The sequence below is a fragment of the Vespula pensylvanica genome, chromosome 23 (assembly GCF_014466175.1).
Source record: "Vespula pensylvanica isolate Volc-1 chromosome 23, ASM1446617v1, whole genome shotgun sequence".
NCBI classification, from domain to species: Eukaryota; Metazoa; Arthropoda; class Insecta; order Hymenoptera; family Vespidae; genus Vespula; species Vespula pensylvanica.
This window is the reverse complement of record NC_057707.1, coordinates 2626104-2646103: the sequence shown is the minus strand read 5'-3', so window position 1 is coordinate 2646103 and position 20000 is coordinate 2626104. Positions and strand designations below refer to the sequence as shown.

Genomic DNA, 20000 nt, shown 5'->3' with positions numbered 1-20000 from the left:
AACATAATTTAAACATGGAGGGAGACGAAATTATCGAAGATTAGTATAATTTAAAGGGTCTTGTTATTAGAAAGCTAATCCGGTCTTATGTGTGTCTCTTTTAGAGGTGAATTTTGTAACAGTTTGATTATGGTTGACTGACTTGTTCTCTCTTTGATTCGTTCGTCCGGATAGGCAAATTAATTTTCTGGAAAATTGATTAATATACCCTATATTCATCTTTATACAATATATACATAAATATTATATATATATACATATATGAGCTCGATAATTATTTGACAGTGAAAAAAAAAATAAAAAGAATTTTCTTTCTTAAATAAATAATATATATATATATATATATATATATATATATATATATATATATTACAAGATAGTATTATCATAGTATTATTACAAGATATAGTAAATAGAGTTTGTTTATGAATTAGTTTATTTTTGTTTATTAATATAACTATTCGTTTATTTATTGCGTAATTCAACACAAAGTTTTTTCTTTTTTTTTTCTTTTTTTCTTTTTTAAGAAATTTACAATTTGTTAATTATTAATCTAATCTAATCGAAATATGTAAAGTTTTTACAACATTCTACACAGTTAAGATAGAGTTCGTTGCATACATTTTATATATATATATATAAAATCTTTCTAATATGAATCACTAAAACGAGTTAGACCAGTTGTAATATGCTTTTACTTAACCGTTTTCTAACCAAGAGTCAACAACCTACTTTCGTTTAGTATATGATTCAACCAATAACTATGTTCTTAGTCTCTTATCGTGATTTTTAATTTTCTTGAAAACGTCATTATGAAAATGATCATTCGTTGCTTAATTACTTTGTATAATTACTTTTTCTCTTTTGTTTTTTTTTTTAATTATTTTTCTTCTTCAATTTTTTTTTCTTTTTATTTATGTATTTATTTGTATATTCATTTATTCATTTATTTATTTCGTTAATATTTTTCTTTATTATTTCACATAAGTCGTAAAAATTCATGCCAACTCATTTATGTCAAATTTTATGCTAATTCACTCGGTTTCGTAGAACGTTTGCTTTCTTTCTTTTTTTGTTTTTTTTATTATTTATAGCAAGGTTAACTTAAGTCGATATTATCGATATTATTCATCGGACATGACTTTTTCGATTTTTATTATTTATGTTTCGATTGTGAAAGAAGTATGTTATATGTGTTATAAAAAGAAATATTAGAAACATTAAATTAAAATTATCATATATTGGATTAAAAACATAAATTAATGTATATATAATAAAATTTAATATATGTATGATATTTTATATATATATATGCATATTAAATATATTTATGTATATATTACATATATTATAATTTATATTATATATGCAATATCTAACGTATAGTAATAAACTCTATATTAATTATAATCGTTTTTCTTTTATAAACCACTTTACATGTTTGAAGAATAAAGATTAGATTAGATTAAATATGCATTACTTGTAAATTTCTTTAAAAAAGATTTTTCTATGCTCTCAGCTTCCGCAAACATCGCAAGAAGGAAATTTCTTAAGAAAAAAGAAAAATATGTAGAAAAAAGAAACGAAAAAAGAAAAATTACAAGAAAAACTTCGTGTACTTGAAAATTATGTTTTTCACAAATGCGATGCAAAATTGCAAAAAAATATAAGAGATTAGAAAAAAAAAAGGAAAAAAAAAAGAATTCTATCCATAATATTATTGCAACCACGCAATATGTATTTTTGAATTTATATTATAAAAAAGAAAAAAAATTTTCTCTATCACGTATGAAAGTTCACGTACGGTGTTTCAAGAAAATTCTTATGGCTGTTCTCTAGGCACTTCTATTCGATTTATATTATTTTATATGTTGAGAATGGAATCTAGTCGGTCAAAAAAAAAAATTAAAATGCTAAGACAAGAACCTGTTTAGCAGAAGTATGTTTCGAAGGAAAGTTTTATGTTATATCTTCCACGTAAGTTATTCCTTCTCTCTCTCTCTCTCTCTCTCTCTCTCTCTCTCTCTCTCTCTCTCTCTCTCTCTCTCTCTCTCTCTGTCTCTCTGTATTTTAATACAGGAAGAAAATAATCTTTACGAAGAGATCTCGGTTTTATCATTTTAAAAATGAGAAAGAAAGAGAGAGAGAGAGAGAGGCAATAAGAGAAAGAAAGAGAGAGAAAGAGAGAAAGAGAAATCGAAAAAGAGATATTATCTTTGTCTCTTTCATATTCTCTTCTATTTTTTTTTATTCTTTCAATTGACAAGTATGTAGATAATAATAGTAATAATAATAATCATATTACAAACGAAATAAAACAAAGTAGAAAATTTTTTGAATGTCCAAGCACGATTGGTGTTATTCGCGAAGAAGGAAAAAGAAAAATTGTGGACTATTGGTACGATAAAAAATTATTTCGTAAAATCCCCTCAACCCCTGCCATCAGAAAAAAAGAAACAAAATTATAAGATTTTAATTGTTAAAATTCTCATAAAAAAATTGCAAGATATCGCAAGAGAATCTCGAATGTTATTTGCAAGAAAAGTGTTTGTTAGAAATTTGTTAGAAAAAAAAAATTTTTTCCAAACAATCGCTGAGAAAAATCTCTCAGCGAGATTGAAAGAGATCTCTTTCGAAAGGGGAAAAAAAAAGGAACTACATGAAAAAATTCTATTAAATTTTTTCTACAAAGAAATGTCAATTAAAATCTCTTTGAAAAATTGTCAAAGAAAACTTCTCCGAAAGAGATTGGAAGAAAAAATTTTCAATCGAAAATCGCAAGATAAATTTTATTTCATTACAAATTGACAATAAACAAAACAAAAGGAAAAAATTAATTTATCAAGAAAATATCGCAAGAAATATATCTCCTCCAAAAAGAAACTTTAATTAAAAATTCCCTGACAAATTGTACCCGGCTAAAACCTCTTCCAAAAACTTTAACGAAACTTCTTTTAAGAAGAAGTTTCAAGAAAAATGTCTTTCATCAGTCGTGAAAAATATCTTAAAAGAAAGTAAGGAAAAAAAAAAAAAAGAATTCACTTGTACGTATTCTAAAAAATTGGAAGCAAGAAAAAAAGAAAAGAATATTTCCTCCTTTTTTTTTTTTTTTTTTTTAAGGAGGAGAACAAAACAAAACAAAAATAAAAAAGTAACAGAAAAATCTGCCCCAGCCCTCCCACAAAAAAGAGAGAGAAAAAAAAAAAGAAAAAAGGTTAGGAAGAAAATTTTCAATTAATCATTTTTTTTTTTTTTACAACATTGAAATAAAAAAAAAAAAAAAAAAACTTTTTTTTCTCTAAAGAAAAAAAGCAATTCAGAAATGGAAAGACGAATCTTTTCTAAAAGTTACAAGAAAGATCGTGGGACGAAAGAAAAAGAAAGAAAAAAAAAAAAAAACAAAAATTGTAAGAATTATTTGACATAATCCAAATCGTGCTTGGAAAAGATAATATCGCTTCGTTTGAAAGCGATTTGTCAAAGAGACGGACTTGCTTAGGTCGCGTCAGCAAGCAGCTCGGTGGGTGCGAGTCCCACGGGATCTGGTGTCCCGGATGCCCCGCTCTCCGTCAAGAGTGCCGGTGCCAGTCCTCCGCAGTCCAGTGGCAAACATCTTCACATTAACTTGGGCAATCAGTTTCGAGCAGGAGGTTCCTTGCCTAACGTTAACAACAATGCGAACTGTGCCAACGACACGAAGGAGCATCATCCTTCGCAACACACTGGCGCCGTTCATTCGATCGATCTTAAGGTATTGGATCATCATCATCATCATCATCATCATTATTATTATTATTATTATCATCATCATCATCATCATTAGCACTGTTACCACTATCATTAGCTCTACCAACACCGATAGCATCACCATTATCGTTGTTATTATTATTTTTCTATTCGCTCTTTGTCTTCTCTCTCTCTCTTTCGTCATATTTTATTTTTGTGATTGAGAGAGAAAGAGAGAGATGCATAGATGCATACACAAACCATGGCACGCTTACTGTTTTTTTCTTTTTTGTGTTTTTCTTCTTTTTCCTCTTTTTCTTCTTCTTCTTTTTGGGATTATTTGTTCATTCGTTTGTATTATTTTTATCTTTATCCTTGAAAAGAATGGGGATATTTATCATTTCTCTCCATTCTGTTCCTGTATACACTGATTTGTTCTTCTTCTTCTTTTTTTTTCTTTTTTTTTTTTTTCTACGAAGGAAGAGGTTCGTGTCGAAAAATCGAATAAATTCATTTGGATTGGTTTTCTTCTTTTTTTTTTTTTTTCTGGAAAGTAGTTTCATTTCGAAATTCTTCATTTTTTTTTTCTTTTTCCTGTATCTTCAGCATTCATATTTTTCTTTATTCTTCCCAGAAAAATTGTTTAGGTTTCTTAATTGTTCTCTTTATTTTTCTTCGTTTCTTTGATATCTAGGTGTCCTGATTTGTTCTTTTCTTTTCTATCTCTTTCTTTTATTTCTTATTTTTTTCTTGTTTTATTTTTGTGATGACTGCACGTCGATAAAACAGCATGGCAAATTTTTCTACGTTGTTACACTAGCACTTGTAAATAATTGTTAGAAATTTATGTCTAGTAATACTTGCTGTTGTATAATATAGTTCGATCGTTTAATTATTTAATTATATCGTATATAGAAATGATAAATCATTTCTCGACGTAGAAAAAAGAAACAGAGAATAAATAAATAAAATAATTATTATTATATATATGTATATATATATATAAAAGTATATATATATATATATTATATATATAAAATCAAATATTAACAAAGTTTCTTTTCATAGTTTTCATTATCTTTTATCTTATTCGTGATCATGTAATATCCGTATATTTCCATCTATTAAAGAATATCTTTTCTCTTATTGATCTATAGATCAATTATCATCGAACATTATTGAAATTCTTATCTTCTAATTAAATATAATTAATTAGTTATTGAATCAATAATACTCGCAATTTCTTTTGCCTTTTGTTTTATGAGAGTTAAAATTATATTATCTTTTTCTTTCACTTGCTCTCTCTTACTCTTTTTCTCTCCTTTTGAAAGATGAAACAAACTACGTGTGTATATATGTGTGTGTGTATGTATATATATATATATATAAAGTATCATGTTCAGATAGTTAATGACTTTAGAAAAGTTATCCAGCTGAATCTAATACGATTCTTTAATCTTACAAGTCCGAGTGATAATAGTTCCGAGTGAAATATAATAAAAGTTCGGAAATGAAACTAACTTTGATCGTTAACTATTAAATTGATTAGACAATTATAACAAAGTTATTAGGTATGAAATGTGTGTGTGTAAAAAATGAATAAAGAAACACGTTAATCAAAGAAATGATGCTAATTTTTTATTTTTTTTTTTATTTTGTTTGATAAAAAGTTGTGGCACATTAATGATCAATTTTTACAATTGATAAACAATATTAATTATATAATATCAATATGTAAGAAAAAATAAATATAAAAATTTGAATTAATTTTTTTACTTCTTTTTTCATTTTTTCATTTCGAAAAAATAATACCAATAGAGCTAATTTTACGAACTAGTCGTAGTTTTGTATTAGTAAGAAGATTAGAGGTATTATACTGGTTATGCACTATACTACGTATTTTCTTGTCTAATTACACTCGATGGAAAATTCTACAAGGATTAGATAAATGATATCCGCGTAACCATTCGTTTTCTAGCAAATGATCGTCCCTCTCGATAAATTCTTCGTTTCCGCCAATGACATGTACATGTATAGTAAATTAAAAAAATATAAACAACAATAATAATAATAATTTAAAAAAATTATATTGTTGAACAAATTTCACAAAACTCAATAATCCCTTGAAATAATAAATTAAAAATGGAGATAGATAAATAAAGATAGAAATAGGAATGATTATAATAATAATAATAATAATAATTATTATTATTATTATTATTAAAGAAAATTTTAATAGAACAAATGATTTGTTTCCGTAGAATGGTAGAAATTCTATTTTATTGTTTTTTTCTTATTTTTACTTTTTTCTAATGTTTTTTATTTTATTTTAATTTGTAATTTTTTTAATTTTTTTTTTTTTTGTTATTTTATTTTTCAAATATCTCTACTGTTACACTATCGATCATGTATACATATGAAGAGTTAATCATTTGTTAATTTAAAATTATCGACGAGCTTCTTTTATTTGGATCATGATTTTCATTTTTTCTCTCATTTCGATTGGAAGAAAAAGAAATAATATTTATGATAATCGTTAAGTAGTTTCAGAAGGTTATTCCCCCTTGCCATCCTCTCGTTTTATAGCCTTTTTCATTTTTTAAACCATGAACCATAACTGAAAAAGAAAAAATATTATTTAGAAAAGAAGAAAATAAATAAATAAAAATTGAAATTTTTTAATGTTTTAGGGTTGTTCCCATTTTTTCTCTTTTGTTTTTATGGCAGGTGAATAGTATGGATAAAAATAGTTATACGTGTGTGTGTATTTATGGAAAACAAAAAAAAGTGTATTTACCTCAGGAACTTTCTGTTGAACGCATTTTGCAACGTTGAATACCCTTTCGCAACCATCCGCTCCGTCTGATTGATCCAAAAAAAAAAAAAATTGTGCAAAAACCAAAAAAAAAAAAATAATAACGAAACAATAAGGATTTTATTATTTTTTTTTCTTTTTTGTTTATTTCGTATTTATTTCTTATTCTTTTTTATTCATAATCTTTATTATATAAAGTTCGGGATGGGATTATTTTATTTGTTAATTATAAGAATATTAAGAAAGGAAATATAGAAGAAAAATAAAAGAAAATATAAAAATTAAAAATAATAATGTTGACTATTTTCGTTCTCTCTCTCTCTCTCTCTCTCTCTCTCTCTCTCTTTCTGTTTTTTTTATTTTTGTTGAATATAAGAAAAATAGAAAGAATAATTAATTATTTTCGTTAATGTATGATAATTACACGATTTTTTTTTTTTTTATTATTATATAAAGAAATAAATAATATCGAAACGAATATTTACCCTGTTTGGCACAGGCATTGAGAATTTCAGTGCCCTTTTCCACTAAATTTTCCGGCAAGAATCCCAGCAACATTTCCGCTTCTAAATTACCTTCATCGTCCACCTATAAATATACACGCATATAAGAAAACGACGAGAAGAAAAAATGAAGAAGATGTCTTAGAAATTACGCAAATAGTTAGACGAACGATTAGATTAAAGATTAAATTTACCAGACTGAAAGCATCTAGCAGGCAGAACATGTAGCAGGATAGTGATCGATCGTTTACCAGATTTCCTTCGTTCACTTGATCGATCAGAGCTGTCCAACAAAATAAAAAAAAAAAAAAAAGAAAAAAAAAAAGAAAAATAGAAATCATTAGATGATTCATATCCGTAATTTGATTATTTCTTTATTAAATATTTTTAGTGAAAAAAATTAATTCTTTTATTTTAGTCACATATTTATTCGTGTACTCATTTATTTCTTATTTATGTATTTTACATTTTTTATTTTTATTTTTATTTATCTATTTATTTATTTATTTTTTTATTTATTGCTCACCTTGCGTCGTTCCATGTTCCTCCATGCAACGACTTTTATCTCCTGCAACCATATCTAACAATTCTGCAGGAATCCAATCTGGTGGCTAATCGTATAAAAATTTTAGTAAACTTTGGGAAATTTATTATTTATCGGATATATAATTTATAATTTTTAATAATTATTGATAATAAATAAATTGCAATACATACACACACACACACACACACAGATATGTATACGTATGTACATATATACAATGTAAAATAGAATAATTAATGTGGTTCAATTTTTGGTTTCAAATTATACTCATAATTCTAAGAAAGAAAACATTTTAAAAACGATAACTACGCATAGTTATTACGTTATTCTAGAAATATTTTTCCTTGCACTAAGCATTTCTCACGATTAACGCGTCGTATCTCGAAATCAAAGGAGTCGATTCTCTTTAAATAAACATGAATATCGGTTTAACACGTATAAAAGAGATTAGAAAGAAGATTAGAACATGTAACTTTATCTTCTTCTTTTTTTATTTTTATTTTCCAAAATTAAGAAACGACGGAGTTGATTCTTTCGTAATTAAGAAAAGATAAAAACTCATTTTATTTCGTTCGCAAAACAAATTTTTTTTTTTTAATTTCGTAAATTTACAAGAGTACTCTTTAATTTTCAGCAAGACTTTAATTGTAGACATGGAAAACATAATTGTATCTTCTTCTTTTTTTTTTTCTTTTCTTTTTTTGTACACGACGAACACTTATACTCGTCGAACACAATTAAAAGATTGATATTAGAAAATTTTTGTTCTTTCTTTGTTACTAATTATTATTGATGTTAATTAATCAAGTTTTTGATAATAAAAAAATTGATTGAATGTTTTCAATATAAAATAGAAATGAGGATACCCTTCGGTATCTTATCTGTCGCGGTGGCAGCGGCCAGTAATATCGATTTTGTGGTATTCGACGTCAGGGACGTAACACGAATAAAGTTGCCTTGAGAAACTTATATCATGTGCATCTGGGTGTGTGTGTGTGTGTGTGTAAAAAAGTTCTTCTTTAAATATTAATCAATCAAAAACAATTTTATTTATCCAATGAGACAGACACAAGTCTATATATAAACAATAACAATTTATAAAAATATTAACTATCATTGGCACGTCAATCGTACCTCTGTGTACGTGGGTGTAATTAAAAATTTTTGAAAATATCTCGAACGAAGAAAAAGAAAAAAAAAAAAAGATACAAAACCTAATAATTATTTCCTATTGATACAATATTTCTCACGTATTTTATAAAAAGAAAATATTTAAAAAAAAAAAAAAAAAGAAAAAACAGACCTAAAGTAATAATTAACACGATCGATTAAATGAAGCTTAAAATGTGACAACGATTTTACGCTAATATATTTTACGTATTTTGTTTAAAAAATAAAGAAGAAAAAAGAGAATAGGATTAAAAAACTGACATTAATTCAGTAATTAATCGATTAATAGATTCCTTAATCGATCTAAAAATTTAGAAAATGTTACATTGGAAGAATTCAGAAATAAATAAATAAATAAATGAACGAAGGAGAATTGATAGTAATAATCTCAAACTCGGACGTATCTCGATATAGAGAAACTAAATATATAAATAAATTCTAACAACAATGACGATAATAAAAGTAGCAACAAAAAATGGGGGACGATTTACAAGGTCCGTCTCGGTGTCAACGACTTCTAAAATCGATTTTCGCGATAAGAAAGAAAGAGAGAGAGAGAGAGAGAAAGAAAGAACGATGCCAAGAAGTGTCACGACCCACGCAATAAATACATCTACACACACACACACACACATATATCTATCACACATATAAAAAAACAGGCCAAAATTTCTTAAATAATTTTCTACAAAGCGATAATCCAATCTTTTTTTTTTTCAAGATTCCTTCAGCAATTTAGACTCGTAATTTTTATTATTAAAAAAAAAAAAAAATATATATATATATATAGCTTATAAAATAGCACGAAGAATAATTGATTTTTAAGAATGATCTTTAAAACATTCGAACCATCTACGAACTCTTGACCCATCCTTTACTCCATTATTTTTTCTTCTTTTTTTTCTTTACACATAAATTTCACAAATTGAACTAATTAAAAAAAAAAACAAAAAAAAAAGCGACACTTACCCCGGCATTAACATTCTTCATCGAAACGAGAACAACGAATACGGCGAAGAATAATTTTCCTTTCATTTTCTTTCTTTTTTGTTCTTCTTTTTTTTTTTTTTCACAAAAATTAGACCACCGAAAAACACGAATTATTAGTATTATTTATTTATTTTATTTTATTTTATTTTTTTTTTTACGAATTGCTTCTTCTCAACGATACGTTACTACGCGAAATACAAAGCGAGCAGGTAAACCCAACCGTATTTATAATCCTCAAATTAGAAACGGGATGTGGGCGTTAAAGGACGTTATAAACATAAGCTAATTTCATATTATCCTTTCTTACACTGATTGGAAGTCCCTCGGTCTATAGTTAGCTAATTTTCAATGTTGCTTAAGTGTAAGGTAAAAAAAAAAAAAAGAAAAAGATTGAAAATTCTCTGTGACATATCTATGATATTATATTACACATTTGCTATATACGTATCTATGTATGCAAGTTGGTAGCGGTTAAATTCCTTGATTACATCCTGCATAGTGTATGTAAATCTTTCCGACATACGTATATCTTAGAATGTGTTAGTTATAATTCATTGTCAATGGTATCGAATGGATTTTTTCTCTCTTGTTTTCTTCTTTTTTTATTTTTTCATTTTTTATATCTCGTATTGATTACCTTGCAATAACAAGTTGAATAATACTAAATGTTACATCGCCTTGTGATTTCTTTTAAATTGGTTTACTCGTAATGTACTATTTCTACTCCTTCATTTTATTTAACTACTTTGACTTCCTTTTGCAATTTTTATTTCTCCTCCTCTTCTTCTTTTTTTTCTTCTTCTTCTTCTGCTTCTTCTTCTGATTTTTTACATTCAAGGATAGAAATATTTAAAATGCAAAGCAGATCGAAATATATATATATATATATATATACTATTATTAATATTTTCTAAATATATATTAATAGTATAACAATATAAATATTATCAATAATTCCTAAATTTTATCTAAATCGAGGAACTTCAATTTCTTTCTTCCTTCCTTCCTTCCTTTTTCTAATTTTTTTCTCTCTTTCTTTTTCTTCTCTCCGGAGTTTCTTTTTGTATTTAATGAGAAAATTCTGATTAAACTTTTTCCACTTCTAAAATGCTTTCTAAATTAAAAAATAAAATTCATCAAGGAAATTGACAGATGGGTCGGGTGGAGAGGGAAGAGAGGAAGGAAAGGGAGAGAAGGACGGTGGGTGGTGTTTTAAAATTCTCGAGTTAGAAGAAGTAGATGGGTTCTGAATGACGACCAGGATGAGGTGGGTGAGCTAGCTGAATTGAGTTGAGTTTAGACGAGGGAGGTAAGGCATAAGATGAGGTGAGGCGAGGTGAGGCGTGGCGAGGTGAGGCGAGGTGAGGCGTGGTGAGGTGAGGTGAGGTGAGGCGAGACGAGGCGAGGTGAGGTGAGGGTGGTCTGGCAAGGTCGAGTTTCGATCGGTCGAGAGAAGAAATGCATCACGGATCGGGGTCAAGAGAGCACTCGGCTTTTTTAAACTGGCTGCTGCACTGGGTTCGACGTTTTTCCAAGCGCGTGCTCTTCTCTCTTTCTTATTTTTTTTTTTTTTTTATTTTTTTTTTATTCTCTTTTCATTTCCTTTTTCGATAATATATATATACATATTATATGTCGGACTTGTTTCACCCTCTCGTTTCGTCTTCTCTCTTCGTTTTCTTTTTCTTTTTTCTTTTTCTTTTTTCTTCATTTTTTTTTTTTTTTTAATTTCTATTTTCGATTCTCCTTCCAATTTCTTTCGCATTTCACGTACGAAAGATTTCATCTCTTAGTTCGTTAGATAGCCGATGATACTGAAATTGGTACTCTGGTATTGGTATTGGTACTGATACTGGTACTAGTTTTAGTATTGGTACTGGTATTGGTACTGTACAAATCCAAGTTACTTTCTTCTTCCCTCGAATCGATCGAATTTCAACGGATTTGTTGGCCCTTTGCGCACGTGCAGGATTCGAACTCCATAAGTGTATATGCGTACGCCTTTATATATACGTACGTGAGTTTGTGTGTGTAATATATATATATATATATATCTAGTAGTATGGTTTGAATGTAAAAAGAAAAAAGAGGAAGAGAAAAAAAATTCAAATTTATATCCTCGTTCGTTATCGACGAAGATGCACGGTAATTGTTTATTTTTTTAATAACAATTCGTTTACATTCGATATTTCGAATTGATATAATGGCGATGAAGAATCTCTTTGTCAAGGTCATATTTTTATGAATAAACGTTACTCTGATATTTTGTTTTTTCAAATGGGACTCGATTTTTTCTCTCTCTTTTCTTTTCTTTTCTTTTTTTTTTTTTTTACGAATTAACAACAAGACGCAAATTCGAAACGCAATTTTTTTTCTTTTCTTCTTTTTTTTTTTTTCCTTTTACGATCACTATGAAAACAAATGTAATTATCTTCGATATTCCTCTTAAGGAATTTCTAATTTAGGTGACTCACTTGGTATATGTCTTCTAAATACAGATATGCATATATATATATATATATATATATATATGCATCAGTTGATATCCTCAACGCGTCTCTCTTTGCGACTAAGTGCGAACGAGGCTTAAACTGGCTCGATCAATCATTCATGCTAACGAATATTCTTATCTCCTTCTGTCTGTCTTTCATTCTTTTCTTTTCTTTTTCGTCTTATCTTGTTCTGTTCTTGTCGTTCTTTTTTTATATTTATTATTTAACTATTTATATATTTATTTATCATTTTTTTTTTTTTTAAGATCTATGATCGGAGATACGATAAGTGACATAGAACGTTATATTTAAAATAGTTGCTTTTATCTATTTATTTGCAACTAAAATATTTCGCATAAATTTGTATTAGGGAATTTAAAAGGAAAAAATAATTTTTCATTTGAAAGACTAGTTGATATTTGTGAAGAAAGAAAAGAACAACAGAAAAGAAATGGTTCTAAGTGAAACTTTATTATTTTTAGATGAAACTATATTTCCAAAGAAAAAAAAATTAAAAAAAAAAAGAAAAAAAAAAGAAGAACGGAGAGAATTGATTTTCATAGAGAACTATTTTCATTTCCATTTTATTTTTCCTATTATTTTCTGGGAATGAAAAGAAGTGTTTTAAACAAGACTATATTTTCGTTTCTTTCTCTTTTCTTTTCTTCTTTTTATTCATTTTTTTTTCTTTTTTTTTTTTTTAAAGCAATAATATCGAATCGAGACAAAAAAAAAGAAACTCGTAATTTTTCTTTCCCTTCATTTTCTTTTCTCAATTAACTCTTCGATCAAGAAGATAAACAAATAAATAAATACTAATAAAAACAAACAAAACCTCCGAATGAAACATTGAAGAGAAAAAAGAAAAAGAGAATAGGAAGAAAGGAGAGACGGATGAAACACTATTTAGTAAATCTAATTTATTAATGAGGATCATAAAATAAAAAATGGAATGGGAACGTATAAATGAATAAAATTTCAACGATTCAATTCTATTTGTTTTTTTTTTTTATAACCGCAGGAAATATGAGAGGAAATTGACGAAGGTAAAGAACGAATATATGAAAATAATCGTTAACATAATACAAGTTCGAGGGGGTGGATAGGGGTTAGGGGAAGAAAGCAGGGGTGGATTGGTGGTATAAGCAAAGAGGGCGGAGTCGTGGCGACTCGGTTTAGCTTCCTCGACTTGTTTTCTTTTCTTTTTCTTTTTTCTTTTTCTTCTTATTTCTCTCTCTCTCTCTCTCTCTTTCTCTCTCTCCCTTTTTCATTTTCTCTCTTTTTTTTTCTTCCTTCGATAAAAAAGTAAAACCCTTGAAGAACCACGTCGCATGTTGTGCTTCCAACACGACGTTTATTCTTCGTACTAAAGAAAGTAACGACGTGTCTTAATTTAATCATAACTCGACTCCTCGCTCTATCCCGTATTAATCGATTTACATAAATATTGTTAGTATTTCGTACGGAAACAATAGAAAATATTTTTAGGGAAAGAAAAAAATTGCAAATGTCAAAGACGGAAATAATTTTGTCCTTTTTATTAGTACGAAATAAAAGTAATTGAAGATCTATTCGTAAATTTTCCTGAGGAATCTACGAATCGTAAATTATAAAGAAAAATGTCGTTTTAAGAGAAATAATCGTTCTCTCTCTCTCTCTCTCTCTCTCTCTCTGTAGTACGGTAGTATAGGGTGTAAATTGAAATGTGACACCGTGTATATTTGCATATAATGTGTATATATGAATGATGTATGGAGATTTAAAGGTGCATAAAAAACCGATTTGTCCGCGAGAAACATTTAAAATGTTCTTTTGAGAGAAACGTGACCTCGCTTTGTCCTGACAGCTTTCGTTACAAGATGCAATTTGTTATGGAATTCTTTCAGATACGATAACAACACCGACGGCACCGTTAAAAATACATTACTTTCTTGCATTCGATTATGTTTCTTACAGAATAATGTCCGACGATGTTTAATCGTTTTCTCGTTGAATGAAACGGTGCCGGAAATATCTGTCATAATTTTCATATACAAGAAAAGAGATATCTCATGGGATTTTATATAAATTATTTCATCGGGACAAAAAGGAAAGAAAAGAGGAAACACGGACCTTCAAATATTATTTCTCAAAAGCAATACTTTCGTATTTGATAATTATTTTTATGAAAAGGAAAAAGAAAATTTTTTTTTTTATAGAAAGATGAAACTTCGTTATGTAAAATGTTAATGTTCGATGACAATTTTCGAATTCAAAGAAGTAGTGTAATTTAAAAAAGGAAAAAAAAAAATCAATTGCTAAACAATTACTTTTACGAATAAATCTTAATTGTTTGAATTAATGATTTTCAAGTTAAAAAAAAAAAAAGAAGATTTATAAAACGTGTGATTTATTTATTTATTACGTTCGCATATTCGTCATAATTTTGTTTATACGTATCTTGTATACGAAGTTTCTTTTTTATAGTTTTGATCTTTTAAATGTTAAACGAGGAAGATTTAATAAAATTTTAAATATATAGAGGAAAATTGAGTAACCCTCCGACGGCATTAAACGTGTTAACCGAGAGGTATTTTCGGAGAATAATTCGATGATCGTGCTACCATAGTTACATGTAGGTCACGTTCGACCGAGCTAAGTTCAGAATCAATTTGAAGATTGGAAGGGAGGACAAAGGTCAAAGAACGGGAGCTAGTAACTCGCCGATATTTTTCTATAAAAACGAAAAAAAAAAGAAAAGAACAGAAAAGGAAAAAAGAAAAATAAAAACAATAAAAAAATAAAAGAAAAAAATTGTCAGGTTTTAAAAATCTCTCTCTCTCTCTCTCTCTCTCTCTTCTTTTTTATTTCTCATTTTTATTTTTACATTTCCTAAGGTAATAAGAATTTTTAATGAATTCATTTTTTCTCTCCTCTTTATTTTTTTATTTTATTTTATTTTATTTTATTATTTTTTTTTTTTTTTTTATGAAGGAAACAATGTCAAGATTTTTTTTTGAAGGATGAACAAAAGATGTTGGATTTTTTAATTTTTTTATAAAAAATGTTTCATACATACATACATATATACATACATACATATATATATATATATATATATATATATATATGCTGCGTATTGATCGATGCTTCAGCAGGTTACTCTTTCCTTTGCCTGTTCCGCTCGGGGCAGCAGTAGCAACTGCAACTGCAACTGCAACTGCAACTGCACCCACTTTTGCCAACGGGAACTGAGAACATTCGTACGTCCCTGTGTTCTCTTACACTTGTGTGTGTGTGTGTGTGTGTGTGTGTGTGTGTGTTGATGATATCTAATCCAATCTAATTAATTAAATCGTTATAATGTTCATTTTATTCACATTTTTCTAATTAATCCATCGAATGATTTATTAAATCAATTACATTTCCATTTCATTATTTATATATAATATTATACGTGCTTAAAATTTATATGTAAAATTACATGTAAATCGTATATTTTGTATTAGACGTAATAATATTCATTATACAAGATAGTATAAAAAGACGTAATTAATATTAAACAATTATTGCTTAGAATAAATTATAAAAGATACAATATTTTATAAATCATATTATTTTATAATTGATATGATATTATACATAATGTCATACAAATTTAATATGATACGATAATTATCATGTGTAATATCGTAGAAATTATTTACATTTTCCATGTAATATAATATAATGATTCGAAAGAAATGATTATAAATTCTTCGATAAAATTAAATAAAATAATTTTTTACTTATTTATTTATTCATTTTTTTTATTGAATTAATTTTCTTAACGAACGATAGTTCCCAATAGTTCCCGTTGGTTAGAAGAAACAAATAAATAAATGAAAAAAGAAATCTTCGCGTTACATCGAAAGTTTTAATATGCTTTATTTATCTTTTACTCTAGTCGCGCTTGTCGCCATTTATGAATGAATACTCGCGACCTTTCATAGGAACGAACGATCGTGAACTAGGCCGATAGCAACGATACCAACCACTAACACCTTTTCTTTATTACTTTAACAATTTATCTAGCAGATCTAATCTCTTCGATTTTTTTGTTCACACATGCCACAGCTAATATCTAAATCTATAAGAGATCGTTAGAAAGTCGTTAGATATATGAAAAAGAAAGTTCCACGAATACAAAGCTTTTCTTTTTTCTTTTATTATTTCTTTTCTTCTTTACAATAAAAACGAGCTACAATTTTTTAATTTATCTCTATCGTACACACGCATGCACCCAAAGGCGTATACATAAGCATAATAAACGTAGTAATAGTATAAGCATAGTAAACTTTTCTACATCTTTTTTCTTTTCTTTTTTTTTTTTACAAAAAAAAAAAAAAACAAACAGAAAGTAAAGAAAAAAGAGGAGACAAGAAAAAACCAGATGTAGTACGAAACGTGTGAATAATATATAGGAAATCGTATATATATATATATATATATATATATATATATAATATATAGAGAATCGTTAATTAATCTAATACAAACATAGAATGAGGATTCTTTTGAAATGGTTCAAGAAATAGATGTAGACGACGATGACGACGACGATAACGACGAAGAAAACGAGGATGCGTGGGCTGCTGAGAGGAGAAGGAGAAGGAGAAGGAGAAAGAGAAAAGAGGAAGGGGAAAGGGAAAGGGAAAGGGAAAGGGCAAGGAAAAGGGGAAGAACTCTCGCTCGTCGATCGGTTCCCGACCTCTCCAACTTGTTCCGCGTTCCTCGACCATTCAAGCTTCGTCTCGCACGACTTCATTCTACTTTCGAGCATTGCCTTCGAGCATATCATCATCATCATTCTCTCTCTTTTTTCTCTTTCTTTTTCTCTCTCTTTCTCTCGTACACTCGTTTTCTCTTCCAAACACTCGCATCATCTTTCTCTTTATTTTAGAACCAATCTTAGAACCAACTTCGATTTTTTTTTTTTTTTTTTAATAATAATAATATTTGAAATCTCTCTCTTTCTCTCTTTCTTTCTCTCTCTTTCTGTCTGTCTGTCTGTCTGTCTGTCTGTCTTTGTCTATTTTTCTATCGAGAACAAATTGATTTGTCGTAAAATTTCTCTTCTCAAAAGAACGTTCTTCGATTCTTTTTATTTTTCTTTATTGTGAAATATGCAAATAACGAAAGGGCAATGCTCAAGGTCGACAGCTTGGCAGTCAGTCACAAGAAGAACTCTGGCAAGCTTTAAGATTTCCCTCTCTCTCTCTTTCTCTCTTCATCTTTCTCTCTCTCTCTCTCTCTCTCTCTCTCTCTCTCTCTCTCTCTCTCTCTCTCTCTCTCTATCTCTATCTATCTATCTTCTTTCATCGTCTTCGTCCTCCTCGTCCTCGTCGTCGTCGTCGTCGTCGTCGTCGTTGTTGTTGTCGTTGTTGTCGTTGTTGTCGTTATGTCGTTGTATCGTCGTCGTGGTCGTGATCGTGATCGTGGTCGTGGTCGTCTTCGTGGTCGTGTTCGTGGTCGTGGTCACATAATTTCTCATTCCACTGCACCGATGGCGATCCATCTAATGCTCGCCGCGCATAAGGGGTCACCAGAGGATAAAATTATAACGTGGAAAGTGTCATCGGCGTTCGATCGACTAAAGTATCCTTGACTATCGTCTGTGAAAATCGAAGGACGTTGCTTTCATCCAACTGTTATTAACAACTAACATTTAGTAATATTATTATTGTTGTTGTTATATTATTATTATTATTATTGTTGTTGTTGTTGTTGTGAAATAGGGATTGAAATCTTATTAAAACATGCTTCGTGGAAGATCTCTCTATGTTCGAATAGACTAATACAACGAATTTTCTTTCTTTTGCTTTTTATTTATTTACTTATTTTTTTTTTTTTTTTTTTTTTTTTGGTAAACCTCGTAGCGCGTAAATTTCCACCAAAATTGTTATTAATTATTTATTAAATTTTCTACTACGCCGTATAGTTCGTTTAACATTTCGATGTATTATAATTCGAGTCAAAATCGATGCTCGAACACTGATCGATTCTCGTCATCGTCGACCGAGTTTCACCCTCGTGTTTTACTCCTACTTTATTATTTTTTTTTCTCTCTTCCTTCTGCTCCTCTCTCTCTCTCTCTCTCTCTCTCTCTCTCTCTCTCTCTTTCTCTCTCTCTCTCTGTCTTCTTTCCTTTACTTTTTTTTTTTCTTTGACGAGGCGTGAACCATACGTTGATGCACATGCGACCTTCGAACATGCTTTTATTATTTGTATTTTTTTTTCTTTTATTTATTTTTTTTTTTTTTTTGAAATCTTTTTCTTCTTTTTGTTTCTTCCTCTTCTTCCTCTTTATATTCTTTCATTTCAGAAACATTTAATGTTGTAATTTAATGTTGAATTAATTGAACGTCGTGCTCGCCTTTTCGATATCGACTTTTTTTCTGTTTCCTTTTATTTACTTCATCCTTGTAAATAGACGAATGACAAAGAAAAGAAATTGATTAAATAAGTTTCTTTTCTTTTTTATTTCTTTTTTTTTAAGTAGAATTTTTGTTCGGTTCCTTTTTTTTTTCTTTTTTTTTTTAATCATTAGAAAGAAGAAGAACTAATCGGTCACGAAACGGAAGTAACCCACGCTCAGGCATTTCGTGATAGGATTGAAATACCTGCACGCGTCTTAGCTCGTAAATTAGGGGAACCATTCAAGTGGCACGTGGATATTTTACAATGTGGCGCAGCTGGCCTATTCATATCGTCAGAGTCGTCGGATTCGTCAAAGCAAGCTTCGGTTTTTCCGCTAGAATGCTACTTGATATGTTCCTCGATCAAACGAAGGTCTCAAACACACACACATACACACATATATATATATATAATGTGTATATCGATTAAATGCATATATATATTTTTTTTTCTAAAAAGAACAAAGAAAGAGAAACAAAAAAAAACAAAAATCCAATAGCTCCCAAAATTCTTTTGCTATATAATTAATTCGAAACAATTCCTATATTAATTCCTATATAATTTTTATTATAACGAAAACAAAACAGAAATGAGAAAAAGAGTATCACAATGTTATCGAACGATGATTTTCACAATGACGAAGAAAAAGAATATTTCCTAATCTATCCACTAAGAAGAAAAAAAAAAAAGAAATATAATAAGAATAATAATAATCAAACTAGATACATTTTATAAGTCTAGTTAGAGGCGTTGAAACTTTATATACCTACTGGGAAACAACAACGAAGAAAAAATAAAATAAAATAAAATCGATATTATACAGAAAGAGAGAGAGAGAGAGAAGTAGAGAGAGGGGAGAGAAAAGGGGTGAGAGAGAGAGAGAGAGAGAGAGAGAGAGACGTCTAGTTACACAAGTTGTATCTAAACATTAGCGCGTGTGTGTTGGTAGTGTTATCGATACCTTCTAGTTGTCCGTCCATCGTCGTAGCCGCCATTCTGTCGCGTAGTTGTACGAACAACGCGACGACGATTTCATTGAGAACTTACTCAATGGCAGAGTTCATGGACGTCTCTCTCTCTCTTTCTCTCTCTCTCTCTCTCTCTCTCTCTCTTCGACGATGAGCTTTAAGAGAGGAAGACATACGCCACGACGATCGACGAATCCCGTCCCTACATGTGTCGCAATACTTACGTTCAATTAGTATCAATGCTAATTAAAGTCGATCCGTACACAAAAGGTCGTTGCTTTCCTCTCATCTTGATCGATATATATGTATATATGTATGTATGTATGTATGTATGTATGTATGTATGTATGT

General features: G+C 28.8%; 2 protein-coding genes across 16 annotated transcripts in view; one reads left to right on the top strand and one right to left on the bottom strand.

Annotated features, from left to right (window-relative positions):
* Positions 1–20000, top strand: part of LOC122636666 (CREB-regulated transcription coactivator 1-like) — a 47639-nt gene that overhangs the window by 3644 nt on the left and 23995 nt on the right. For 13 of the 15 annotated variants that reach the window (XM_043828161.1, XM_043828159.1, XM_043828157.1 and 10 more), the window contains exon 3: positions 3500–3751. The exons of the other annotated variants lie outside the window; for them this stretch is intronic. In XM_043828161.1, coding sequence (XP_043684096.1) covers positions 3500–3751 — 252 coding nt within the window. The remainder of the gene's footprint in view (positions 1–3499; positions 3752–20000) is intronic. 15 annotated transcript variants of the gene reach the window in all.
* LOC122636687 (general odorant-binding protein 83a-like) lies at positions 6166–9900 on the bottom strand. Its single transcript, XM_043828209.1, has 6 exons — positions 9731–9900; positions 7571–7655; positions 7239–7327; positions 7027–7129; positions 6524–6588; positions 6166–6343 (listed from the first exon to the last, which is right to left on the bottom strand). Exons 1-6 carry the CDS (start codon positions 9794–9796, stop codon positions 6326–6328), a joined length of 426 nt encoding a protein of 141 aa, XP_043684144.1. The 5' UTR covers positions 9797–9900; the 3' UTR covers positions 6166–6325.